Consider the following 13312-nt stretch of genomic DNA (forward strand, 5'->3'; position numbering starts at 1 on the left):
ACCCTCCGGTACTCCGGTTTTCTCCGAAAACTCCCGGAACCTTTCCGGTGTCCGAATATAGTCGTCCAATATATCAATCTTTATGTCTCGACCATTTTGAGACTCCTCGTCATGTCCGTGATCACATCCGGGACACCGAACAAACTTCGGTACATCAAAACTTATAAACTCATAATAAAACTGTCATCGAAACGTTAAGCGTGCGGACCCTACGGGTTCGAGAACTATGTAGACATGACCTAAAACCATTCTCGGTCAATAACCAATAGCGGGACCTGGATGCCCATATTGGTTCCTACATATTCTACGAAGATCTTTATCGGTCAAACCGCATAACAACATACGTTGTTCCCTTTGTCATCGGTATGTTACTTGCCCGAGATTCGATCGTCGGTATCCAATACCTAGTTCAATCTCGTTACCGGCAAGTCTCTTTACTCGTTCTGTAATACGTCATCTCATAACTAACTCATTAGTTATAATGCTTGCAAGGCTTAAGTGATGAGTATTACCGAGAGGGCCCAGAGATACCTCTCCGACAATCGGAGTGACAAATCCTAATCTCGAATTATGCCAACCCAACATGTACCTTCGGAAACACCTGTAGAGCACCTTTATAATCACCCAGTTACGTTGTGACGTTTGGTAGCACACAAAGTGTTCTTCCGGTAAACGGGAGTTGCACAATCTCATAGTTGCAGGAACTTTGTATAAGTCATGAAGAAAGCAATAGCAGTATACTAAATGATCAAGTGCTAGGCTAACAGAATGGGTCACGTCAATCACATCATTCTTCTAATGATGTGATCCCGTTAATCAAATGACAACTCATGTCTATGGTTAGGAAACTTAACCATCTTTGATTAACGAGCTAGTCAAGTAGAGGCATACTAGTGACACTGTGTTTGTCTATGTATTCACACATGTATTATGTTTCCGGTTAATACAATTCTAGCATGAATAATAAACATTTATCATGATATAAGGAAATAAATAATAACTTTATTATTGCCTCTAGGGCATATTTCCTTCAGTGACCGCGAACTCTATGAGAGCGACATGCAGATCATAGCCGACTAGAAGTTGTAATAGTTCTTGCTTCAATAGTCAATGTAATTTTCATGCCAAATCTGTTCAATAGTCAAAGTAATTTTCATGCCAAATCTGTTCAATAGTCAAAGTAATTTTCATGCCAAATCTGCTCATGCCAAATCTGTACAGAAAGTATAGTCACCACTTTAGAGATCAGGATTCATTCATCAAGAGAACACCTTATTTATGCAACAGATCATCATAGTCATGTCTGTCATTTAACCACTACAGATTGTTCATACTTGAAATTTTAAGGATACACATCCATACTTAGATCTCCCTCTACATCACCACTAGGACTTGCATTAAGTTGAACGCCAGTAACTAAAAGCCAAGATTTGCATCAAGCCAAACTTACAGAGCTAGTACTACTTGCTGGTGTTCTCGGCGGCATGCCCAGCACCTGCAGCCGCGGTGTCCTGGTCAGCACCAGGACGCACTCCTGCTGCCGTGCCATCTTGCCCAGCACCTGCCGCCGCGCCGTCCTGGTTAGCCACAGCACCGGCTTCACCATCACCCACTGCATCCTCATCCGGGTCGACAATCTTGGCTCCGACACCGAACCGCCGCCGCCGACTGACGTACGAGGGCGAGGGCGACCACGGTCGGAACCTGCCTGGACGCGCACGAATGGGGCCCCCAGAACCAGATCCGCTGCGGTCGTGTGCTGCGCCGCCGGCCGTCGCGACGGCCTTGACTAGCTTGCCATCGCCGGATTTGGCTCCTCCACCCTCTGCTCCGCCTGCCATGGCTCCAGTGCGATGGACGCCACCTCGCCGGCTGTTTATATGGACGGGATGCCATCGATTTGGGGTGAGAGGGGGAGGCCCTGGATTGGAGGTTGGACCGACGGCGATTTGGGATTGGATCGGGGGAGAGGATAGTTGGGGGAGAGGAAGAGGATTGGGGAGTTTGCGTGCGGTGATTCATTTGCGCTGGAGTGATGCTCGAGGCGTGGACCAGGGGGGCAAATGCAAAAGTACCCACCGCAACGCAGACGTACACTTATTCTGGGAAAAACGCTGGCCTCTAAACGTCCACTCTTTGGCGGACGGAGGGAGTATGTTACCCCCACTATGGCCAGCCTTAGGGGTTTGTGGATTTAAAAAAAAAGGGGGGGCTATGGAGGCTATTGCCCCCCCACCCCCCCTTCCCGCTCTGCAAGGAAACATTAATTTCCAATGATTGTTTATACCACTGACTTGAATGGATGTGAACTGAGTATAACAAAACAGTGCATGAGCATAAATACACCACTGCATACTCAAAATAGACAAGTAAATTGTTCAGTGAAACACCGGGGATGTGTGAACCGAGTGGCGGCATCGTTGCCATGTTCTTCATCCGCTCAACACAGTTTTTTTTTTACAGATAATATCATCCTTGTGACAAAAGAATAATAAACAGGAACAACGAAAGGTCTTGACAAAATATTCACCTCAAGATGGATCTCGGAGCTTACACGTCACATGAGCAAGTTAGATCTTCTGACGTATCATCGCCCATTTGACGCTAACATCCAGTGGCTCTACAGATATCCAAATAGACAAGCAACACATGATGTGCTCCTGCTATTTCTCTGCGAATAGGCGCACATATCTATATCCATCTTCTGAGTCATGCACCATCCAGGCATCATGAATTATCTGCAGCATGAAAACCGAAGAAAAACAGAACTAGGAGCAGCGGCACAGTGGCCAATTCTTCAGTGGGCTGCACAGTTGACTGCTAGTGGTTGGTTTGGTTGGTTTGCTTATCCACAAGATGTCTGCGTCATCACCTTTATTTCACAAACTCATCACACTCGACGAAAACATTCGCTTGTGTTTGTTTCTGATCAACATCAACATAACACTCTTTTCGCAATAAAAAAAATCAACATAACACTCGCTGAGTACTCGAAACGGATCAACTGAACTTTTTTGGACGAAGAAAACATTGGGTGTGCGAACCGAGTGGTCGCGCCGTCACCATGTGCAGACACTCGAAACATATTTTCTGAACTTGCTCACAATAGCGTTTGATGGCCATTCAGATTCTGATTAAAATACATCACACACGTACTCCCTCCATTCCAAAATAGATGACCCAACTTTGTACTAACTTTAGTAAAGTTAGTACAAAATTGGGTCATCTATTTTAAAATAAAGTTAGTATAAAGTTGGGTCATCTATTTTGAAATAAAGTTAGTATAAAGTTGGGTCATCTATTTTGGAACAGAGGGAGTAATAACATTCACTGGATCCCCAAAATTCTGAACATGGATGGAAGGTCTTGATACTGTTACTGAACGTAGGAACAGAAAGAACACAGGCAACAAGTGACATGTGCAATTCTGTCTTTCCCAGTTTCTATTGCAGATAGACATGTATCCATCTGAGCTAGCAACATATCACATCAGGAAGTAGTGCAGTTCAGAGCTATGGACCATCCACATCAGGAAGTAGTACAGTTGCAAGCAGCAGGAGCAAAAACAGGCATATCCATCTGAGCTACACACATCGCATCAGGAAGCACTGCAGTTCAATTAGATGCCCTCGGTCATCCTTAACACTAACCCTTAACACTAACCCTCGGTCATCCTTAACACTAACCCTCGGTCGACCTTACAGGATTCTGATCCACAGTTGATCATCATCACATCAGAAAGCAGTGCAGTTCAGCTGCCTTACAGTAACTAACATACAGTAGCCCTATATAGTTCTGCTTAACACTGCACATCACACATAATTACAGATATAAATACTCGTTGGTTCCTCGAAAATCTAAAGAAATGGGAGACCTTTTCGTTCCCTAAATCAGGCAGCAAGTAATTAACATTTCAAATCCTGTTTCAAGTAGGGACATATAAAGCAGACAGCAAGTAACACCTGTACTAGTACAGTGGTTATTCAGGATTCTTGATAAAAATACACCACAGACATAGTTAACATTTCAATGGATCCACAGAATTCTAAACAACAATGGAAGATCTTGATAATATATCCATGCAAGTTACTCCCTCTGTACCGAAATACTTGTCGTTGGGGGAACTAGTACAAGTTCCACCAACTACACGTATTTTCGTACAGAAGTTGTACTCCCTCCAGTCCTTTTTACTCTGCACATTGGATTTGCCGAAAGTCAAACTTTGCTAAGTTTGACCCAATTTATATTAGAAATTATTAACATCTATAATATCTAATAAATATAATATGAAAATATATTCCAAGGTGAATCTAATGATATTGGTGTTGTTATGTGAATGTCTATAATTTTTTATATAAACTTGGTCAAAGTTGGATAAGATTGACTTCGGACAAACCTAATATGCAGAGTAAAAAGGATCGGAGGGAGTAGAACATAATTCTGATCAACATCACATCATCACACAGGAATAACATTCATTGGATCCCAACCTATCCCAAGCAATTGGACCAGTTTTTTCCGTCTGATAAAAGCGAAAACTGGATCACTCTCCTGGCATTATGGCCACTTTGAGTAATATATTCAGATGGAGGGACTCCTCCCCCGATGATTCTCAAAAAATATATATATAACTAGCATTCAGTACCTCTAACATAGTTCTGGTTAACAGTGCAACACACAGAATTACAGATAAACAAGCAATTGCTGTTTCACATAGGAACATATATAGCAAGCAGCAAGCAACACCTGTAATCCAATGGTTATTCAGGATTCTGGATAAAAATACATCACAGACATAAATAACTAAAATTCTTAATGACAGTGGAAGATTTTGATAATGTACCCTTGAAAGTAAGAACAGAACAGGCGAGTAACAATTTTCTAAAGGATAAGGACCTTTCATTTCATCAAAGAGGAAACAATATATTGTTGTTGGAAGTAGTAGGAACAGAATAAGCAATGAAATATGTCTTTTCTTTTGCAAACAAGCATGTATCCATCTGATTCTAAGCTACACACATCACAGCAAGTACTGCAGTTTTGATGCCTTGACATATCCAGGGTCCCCTTTAGCAGGAGCCTGTGCGTCTTACAGGATTCTGATCAACAGAACATCATCACACAGGAATAAATATTCATTGGATCCACAAAATCTATCCCAGGCAATTGGAACACTTTGTTTCGTCTGATAAAAGGGAAAAGAATTGCTGCTCCAAGCAGGAACAGAGCAGGCAACAAGCAGTTAACATATGTAATTGTGTTTTTTCATTTACTGCAAATAAACATATGTTCCTTCTGAGTTATTACACCATCCACATCTGGAAGCAATGCAGTTCAGATGCACCGACGTATACTAATAATAATCCAGTCCCCCCTTTTTTTTCTTTTCCAAGTATATATACAGTTTGTGTGAGTTCTAAAGATACATTCCATGTACATAACACAACCTAACACGGATTAGAAGGATAGATAATGAGCCCTTCCTTCCTTCCTGATCGCTATCGCAAATTATCCCATCATACACATGTGCAACAGGAGAAGGGCCAACCCAAATCAAATGTACATACATACCGGCGGCTCCTGGGTCTCCTACAAGAATATATCGTCGACGCCCACGGCGGTCGACGGTGGCGCCTCGTCCTCCTCCTCCTCCATCTCCGGCTCGGGCTCCATGCCGAACTCAGGGGAGTCGATGTCGGCGAGGTTCTTGAGGTCAACCACGGACAGCTCGTCGAGCCGCTTGACAACAAGGTCGGCCGCACCGAGCTCGTATACGGGGTGCTTGCTGGCAACGGCGACACACTTCATGCGGGCGTCGTGCGCGGCCTCCACCGCCGAGTTGGAGTTGCCGAACACAACGCAGCGCTCGGGGATGAAGCCGAGCAGCTGCGCGGCGTAGAGGAACAGCTCCGGGTCGGGCTTGCCCCGGTACACGTCCTCCGCGGCCACGACGGCGTCGAAGAAGCCCCGCGCGTCGACAGCATCAATGGCCGCCTCGACGGCCTTGCGGGGCCGCGTGGAGGCGACGGCGAGGGGGATCTTGTAGTTGACCAGCGTGCTCATGAACTCCCTCGACCCGTCCCGCATCTGGCTGGCGGCGCCGCGGAGCCCGCCATGGATCTCCTCCTTGCGGGCCGCCAGGCGCCGGAGCTCCGCGGGGTCCCGGGACCAGCAGAGCACCTCGGAGACCGCGTGCTCGGCCTTCATCCCCTCGACGCGCCGCAGGACGAACGCGGGGGGTGGGGACTTGCCCTCCTCCTCGGCCAGGGTCAGCCACGCCTGCCGCTCCAGCCGCGTGTCGTCCTCCACCACCACGCCCTCCCACTCGAAGATGACGCCGACCCAGCCGCAGCCCATCCGCTCGAGCCGGAGCAGCGGGTTGTGCAGGCTCGGGTCGTCCGCCCTGTTCCGCGGCGGCCACGATGGTACCGCCGCCGGGGGGGCGTCGTCGTCGGTGCCCAATCCGTTGTCGCCGTCCCCTGGGATCCCCCGGAACTCCTTCCGCGGGACGGCCTCCTTGGTGAACCCCACGGCGGCCAGCGCCCTGACGGGCCAGTCCGCGAGCCGCTGCCGCTCCGGCCTGGGCACCCGGGCGACGAGGCGGCGGCCCGCGAAGGGCGTGGCGAGGGGCCGGCAGCTGACGACGTGGAGCAGCGCCCGGCGGGGCCGGTGGTGGTCGGAGGGGTGGCGCGCGATGAAGGAGGTGCTGGCGCTGACCGTGTCCACCATCATCATGGCTGCTGTTGCTTGTGGATCCGCCCGCCTCGCCCACCTACCGGTCGATCAATCAAGAAGCAAGAAGAAGGACCAAACGACGAGATCCCCGAGCTCCTCCGCCCGAAATTCCTCCGCTTTATTGCTGATTCCACGCTGCAAGAACAAGAAGAAGGAGAAGGAGACCGGTCAGAAGTCAGAAACCCAACCCAATCCGCCGGAGGAAGAAGACAGGAAAGGCAAAGAAGAATCCACGGCAGGAAGCGACCAAAACAGAGCAACGGAACCAACGACGCATCAAAGCAGAGCACCCAATCCTCCTCCTAATCAACGGGGATGCAGGCAACCTATAGCAGATAAAGAAAGAAAGAAAGAAACCGAATTGTGATGGATTCGATTTGGGGGTTCGTCCACCAATCAATCTATCAATAGACGGACAGCCGCCCCTCCCCTGGATTCGATTCGGTTGGGCCGGCTTCCTCTCCCCTCCGAGCGGCCGGGAAGCAGGGGGGGGATAGGATGAGGGAAGGAGGCACGCACCGTACCGGGGGTTGCGGCGATGGACGGCGGCGAGGGAGGTGGTGTATTGGGGAAGAAAGCAGCCGACCGGAGAGGACCTTAGCTTCTCCTCCGTCGGTTCCTTCGTCCTTCGTCTTCTCTTTTCCTCCACGCGATTGATTGATTGATTTTTCTATTGGTGGTGGTGGAGGAGGAAGGCGAGACGAGTCCCCGGCCGATGCGCGCCACGTCGCGCGAACGTGAGGCGGAGGTGGCGCCTCCCGCGGCCCAGGAATTACCAGGCGGCTTCCTACCTTTTTTCTTCTTCTTTATTTATATTATAACTATAATTATAATAAGTCTAAAAATGCTACGAGCGGCTATAATGGATGCTACGAGAGACCTCACACAGGTTGTTATCATAAAAATGAATGTCGATGCTGCTTATTTTGAGGATGGCTCAAGAGCTGGAGCTGCTACACGCTTCGGAACACAAAGGGGGAAGCGATGATGGCAGGTTGTTCATGGGTTCTCGAGAGTTTACTCAATAGCACGACAGCGGAGGTTGTGGCGTTGCAAAGGGGGCTTTCTACGGTACAAGATCCCGGATGCATCGGCGTTATTATGGAATAACCTGATTCTCTCGAGCTTATTGAATAATGCAATGGATTATCGAAAGTGTGGACACCCTACACAACCATTTTAGCTCATTGCTTTCAAATGACTTATTCTATAGGTGCAGTGAGTCTCATCCACTGTCCTAGCTAGGGGTTCAAACCGGGCGCGCATAATTTAGCTAGATTCGTACTTATGATTTGAATGTACAAGAGGTATGGGATGGTCATCCACCAAGCTTCATTCTTCCAGACATTTTATTCGATGTAACTGTCATTTGAATTTTAATAAAGGGCGCCCAAGGGCATCCTCCTCAAAAGACTTACGGCCTTTACGGTGGAGACTTTGGGATTGGATCGAATGGGAGGGAGGCCAATGAAGATGAAGGGGCCAAGAGAATTAGTTTTGGGCAGGTTACGTTTGATTTAGTACATGGATTTTAAAATCAATGTTGATGCTGCTATTTTGAGGATGGGTCAGGAACTGCAGTTGCTATATACTTCGGAACTCAAAGGGGGAAGCGATGATGGCAGGTCGTTCATGGGTTCTCAAGAGTTTACTCAATAGGACAACAGTGGAGGCTGTGGCGTTGCAGGGGGGGCTTTCTATGGTACAAGATCTTGGATGCATCAGCGTTATTATGAAATCTGATTCTCTCAAGTTTATTCAATCATGAATGGAACTATTGAAATATGGACACCCTACATAGCCATTTTGGCTTATTGCTTTCAAATGGCTTATGCTATAGGTACAGTGAATCTCATCCACTGTCCTAGCCAGGGGTGCACACTGGGCGCGCATAATTTAGCTAGATTCCTACTTATGATTTGAATGTAGAAGTGGATTGGGATGGCCACCCACCAAGCTACATTCTTCCAGACATTTTATTTGATGTAACTGCCATTTGAATTTTAATAAAGGGCGCCCAAGGGCATCCTCCTCAAAAAACTTACGGCCTTTTATGGTGGACACTTTGGGATTGGATCGAATGGCTGGGAGGCTAGTGAAGATGAAGGGGCCAAGAGAAGTTTATGCATGTTATGTTTGATTTAGTACACGGGTTATAAAATCAATGTTGATGCTGCTTATTTTGAGGATGGGTCGGGAGCTGCAGCTGCTATATACTTTGGAACTCAAAGGGGGAAGCGATGATGGCAGGTCGTTCATGAGTTCTCAAGAGTTTCCAGCACGACAGCGAAGCTTGTGACGTAGCAAAGGGGGCTTCGTATGGTACAATATCTCGAATGCATCGGAGTTACTATGGAATCTGATTCTCTCGAGCTTATTCAATTATGCAATGGAACTATCAAAATGTGGACACCCTACACATCTATTTTGCTTGATTGCTTTCAAATGGCTTATTCTATAGGTGCAGTGAGTCTCACCAACTGTCCTAGTGGTGCAAACCGGGCGGCCCATAATTTAGCTAGACTCGTACTTATCATTTGAATGTAGAAGTGGATTAGGATGGCCATCCACCAAGCTTCATTCTTCCAAACATTTCATTTGATGTAACTGTCATTTGAATTTTAATAAAGGGCGCCCAAGGGCATCCTCCTCAAAAAACTTACGGCCTTTACGGTGGAGACTTTGGGGTTGGATTAAATGGGTAGGAGGCCCTTGAAGATCAAGGGGCCAAGAGAATTAGCTTTAGGCAGGTTACGTTTGATTTAGTACATGGATTATACAATGAATGTCCATGCCGCTTATTTTGAAGATGGGTCAGAAGCTACAACAGCTATATACTTCAGAACTCAAAGGGGGAAGCGATGATGGCAGGTCGTTCATGGGTTCTCAAGAGTTTACTCAATAGCACGACAGAGGAGGCCGTGGCGTTGCAAAGGGGACTTTCTATGGTACAAGATCTCGGATGCATCGGCGTTATTATGGAATCTGATTCTCTCGAGCTTATTCAATCATGCAATGGAATTGTCGAAGTGTGGACACCCTACACATCCATTTTAAATGGTTGATCGCTTTCAAATGGCTTACTCTATAGGTGCAGTGAATCTCACCCACTATCCTAGCTAGGGGTGCAAACTGGGCGGCGCATAATTTAGCTAGACTCGTACTTATGATTTGAATGTGGAAGTGGATTGGGATGGCCATCCACCAAGCTTCATTTTTCCAGACATTTTATTTCATGTAACTGTCATTTGAATTTTAATAAAGGGCGCCTGAAAGGGCATCCTCCACAAAAAACTTACGGCCTTTACGGTGGAGACTTTGGGGTTGGATCGAAGGGGCGGGAGGCCAATGAAGATCAAGGGTCCAAGAGAATTAGTTTTAGGCAGGCTACGTTTGATTTAGTACACGGATTATAAAATGAATGTCGATGCTACTTATTTTGAGGATGGGTCGGGAGCTGCAGCTGCTGCTATACTTCGGAAATCAAAGGGGGAAGCGATGATGGCATGTCGTGCATGGGTTCTCAAGAGTTTACTCAATAGCACGACAGCGAAGGCTGTGGAGTTGCAAAGGAGGCTTTCTATGGTACAAGATCCCGGATGCAACGGCGTTATTATGGAATCTGATTCTCTCGAGCTTATTCAATATTGCAATGGAATTGTCGAAGTGTGGACACCCTACACAACCATTTTGGCTGATTGCTTTCGAATGGCTCATTCTATAGGCGTGGTGAGTCTCATCCACGGTCCTAGCTAGGGGTGCAAACCGGGCGGCGCATAATTTAGCTAGATTCGTACTTATGATTTGAATGTGGAAGTGGATTGGGATGGCCATCCACCAAGCTTTATTCTTCCAAACATTTTATTTGATGTAACTGTCATTTGAATTTTAATAAAGGGCGCCCAAGGGCATCCTCCTCAAAAAACTTACGGCCTTTACGGTGAAGACTTTGGGATTGGAATGAATGGGTGGGAGGCCAGTGAAGATCAAGGGGCCAAGAGAATTAGTTTTAGGCAGGTTACGTTTGATTTAGTACACGGATTATAAAATGAATGTCGATCTGCTTATTTTGAAGATGGGTCAGGAGCTGCAGCTGCTATATACTTCGGAACTCAAAAGAGGAGGCGATGGCAGGTCGTTCATGGGTTCTCAAGAGTTTACTCAATAACACGACAACGGAGGCTGTAGCGTTGCAAAGGGGACTTTCTATGGTACAAGATCTCGGATGCATCGGCGTTATCATGGAATCTGATTCTCTCGAGCCTATTCAATCATGCAAAGGAATTATCGAAGTGTGGACACCCTACACACACATTTTGGCTGATTGCTTTCAAATTGCTTATTCTATAGGTGCGGTGGGTCTCATCCACTGTCCTAGCTATGGGTTCAAACCGGGCGGCGCATAATTTAGCTAGACTCGTACTTATGATTTGAATGTACAAGTGGATTGGGATGGCCACCCACCAAGCTTCATTCTTCCAGACATTTTATTTTGATGTAACTGTCATTTGAATTTTAATAAAGGGCACCCAAGGGCATCCTCCTCAAAAGACTTACGACCTTTACGGTGGAGACTTTGGGATTGGATCAAATGGGAGGGAGGCCAGTGAAGATGAAGGGGCCAAGAGAATTAGTTTTGGGCAGGTTACGTTTGATATAGTACATGGATTTTAAAGTCAATGTTGATGCTGCTTATTTTGAGGATGGGTCAGGAACTGCAGTTGCTATATACTTCGGAACTCAAAGGGGGAAGCGATGATGGCAGGTCGTTCATGGGTTCTCAAGAGTTTACTCAATAGGACAACAGTGGAGGCTGTGGCGTTGCTAGGGGGGCTTTCTAGGGTACAAGATCTTGGATGCATCAGCGTTATTATGAAATCTGGTTCTCTCAAGTTTATTCAATCATGAATGGAACTATCGAAATTTGGACACCCTACACAGCCATTTTGGCTTATTGCTTTCAAATGGCTTATGCTATAGGTACAGTGAATCTCATCCACTGTCCTAGCCAAGGGTGCAAACTGGGCGCGCATAATTTAGCTAGATTCCTACTTATGATTTGAATGTAGAAGTGGATTGGGATGGCCACCCACCAGCCTCATTCTTCCAGACATTTTATTTGATGTAACTGCCATTTGAATTTTAATAAAGGGCGCCCAAGGGCATCCTCCTCAAAAAACTTACGGCCTTTTATGGTGGACACTTTGGGATTGGATCGAATGGCTGGGAGGCTAGTGAAGATGAAGGGGCCAAGAGAAGTTTATGCATGTTATGTTTGATTTAGTACACGGGTTATAAAGTCAATGTTGATGCTGCTTATTTTGAGGATGGGTCGGGAGCTGCAGCTGCTATATACTTCGGAACTCAAAGGGGGAAGCGATGATGGCATGTCGTTCATGGGTTCTCAAGAGTTAACTCAATAGCATGACAGTGGAGGCTGTGGTGTTGCAAAGGGGGCTTTCTATGGTACAAGATCCCGGATGCATCGGCGTTATTATGGAATCTGATTCTCTCGAGCTTATTCAATCATGCAATGGAACTATGGAAGTCTGGACACCCTACACAGCCATTTTGGCTGATTGCTTTCAAATGGCTTATTCTATAGGTGCAGTGAATCTCATCCACTGTCCTAGCTAGGGGTGCAAATCGGGCGTGCATAATTTGGCTAGATTTCTTATGATTTGAATGTAGAAGTGGATTGGGATGGCCATCCACCAAGCTTCATTCTTCCAGACATTTTATTTGATGTAACTGCCACTTGAATTTTAATAAAGGGCGCCCAAGGGCATCCTCCTGAAAAAACTTACGGCCTTTTTACGGTGGAGACTTTGGGATTGGATCGAATGGGTGGGAGGCTAGTGAAGATGAAGGGGCCAAGAGAAGTTTTAGGCATGTTACGTTTGATTTAGTACACGGATTATAAAATCAATGCTGATGCTGCTTATTTTGAGGATGGGTCGGGAGCTGCAGCTGCTATCTACTTCGGAACTCAAAGGGGGAAGCGATGTTGGAAATATGCCCTAGAGGCAATAATAAAATGGTTATTATTATATTTCTTTGTTCATGATAATTGTCTATTATTCATGCTATAACCGTGTTATCCAGAAATCGTAATACATGTGTGAATACATAGACCACAACAAGTCCCTAGTGAGCCTCTAGTTGACTAGCTCATTGATCAACAGATAGTCATGGTTTCCTGACTATGGGCATTGGATGTCATTGATAACGGGATCACATCATTAGGAGAATGATGTGATGGACAAGACCCAATTCTAAGCATAGCTCAAAGATCGTGTAGTTCGTTTAGCTAGAGCTTTTCCAATTGTCGAGTATCATTTCCTTAGACCATGAGATTGTGCAACTCCCGGATACCGTAGGAGTGCTTTGGGTGTGCCAAACATCACAACGTGACTGGGTGACTATAAAGGTGCACTACGGGTATCTCCGAAAGTGTCTGTTGGGTTGGCACGAATCGAGACTGGGATTTGTCACTCCGTATGACGGAGAGGTATCTCTGGGCCCACTCGGTAATGCATCATCATAATGAGCTCAATGTGACCAAGTGTCTGGTCAC

General features: G+C 46.4%; 1 protein-coding gene across 2 annotated transcripts; it reads right to left on the reverse strand.

The window, feature by feature from the left end:
* Nucleotides 1–5242: 5242 nt before the first annotated feature.
* Nucleotides 5243–7404, reverse strand: LOC119294492 (5-amino-6-(5-phospho-D-ribitylamino)uracil phosphatase, chloroplastic-like). 2 transcript variants are annotated; one of them, XM_037572683.1, is made up of 2 exons: nt 7255–7404; nt 5243–6870 (listed from the first exon to the last, which is right to left on the reverse strand). In XM_037572683.1, the coding sequence occupies exon 2, from the start codon at nt 6733–6735 to the stop codon at nt 5590–5592; it is 1146 nt and encodes a 381-aa protein (XP_037428580.1). In that variant the 5' UTR covers nt 6736–6870; nt 7255–7404; the 3' UTR covers nt 5243–5589. The 2 variants fall into 2 exon arrangements, with proteins under 2 accessions (XP_037428580.1, XP_037428581.1); XM_037572684.1 differs by having other exon boundaries at nt 7260–7398.
* Between the last annotated feature and the right edge of the window lie 5908 nt (nt 7405–13312).

Source organism: Triticum dicoccoides, chromosome 4B (assembly GCF_002162155.2).
Source record: "Triticum dicoccoides isolate Atlit2015 ecotype Zavitan chromosome 4B, WEW_v2.0, whole genome shotgun sequence".
Taxonomy (NCBI): domain Eukaryota; kingdom Viridiplantae; phylum Streptophyta; class Magnoliopsida; order Poales; family Poaceae; genus Triticum; species Triticum dicoccoides.

Excerpts from the sequence above, each read along its gene's own strand:
- LOC119294492 (XM_037572683.1), bottom strand. The coding sequence starts at position 6,735 with ATGATGATGGTGGACACGGTCAGCGCCAGCACCTCCTTCATCGCGCGC.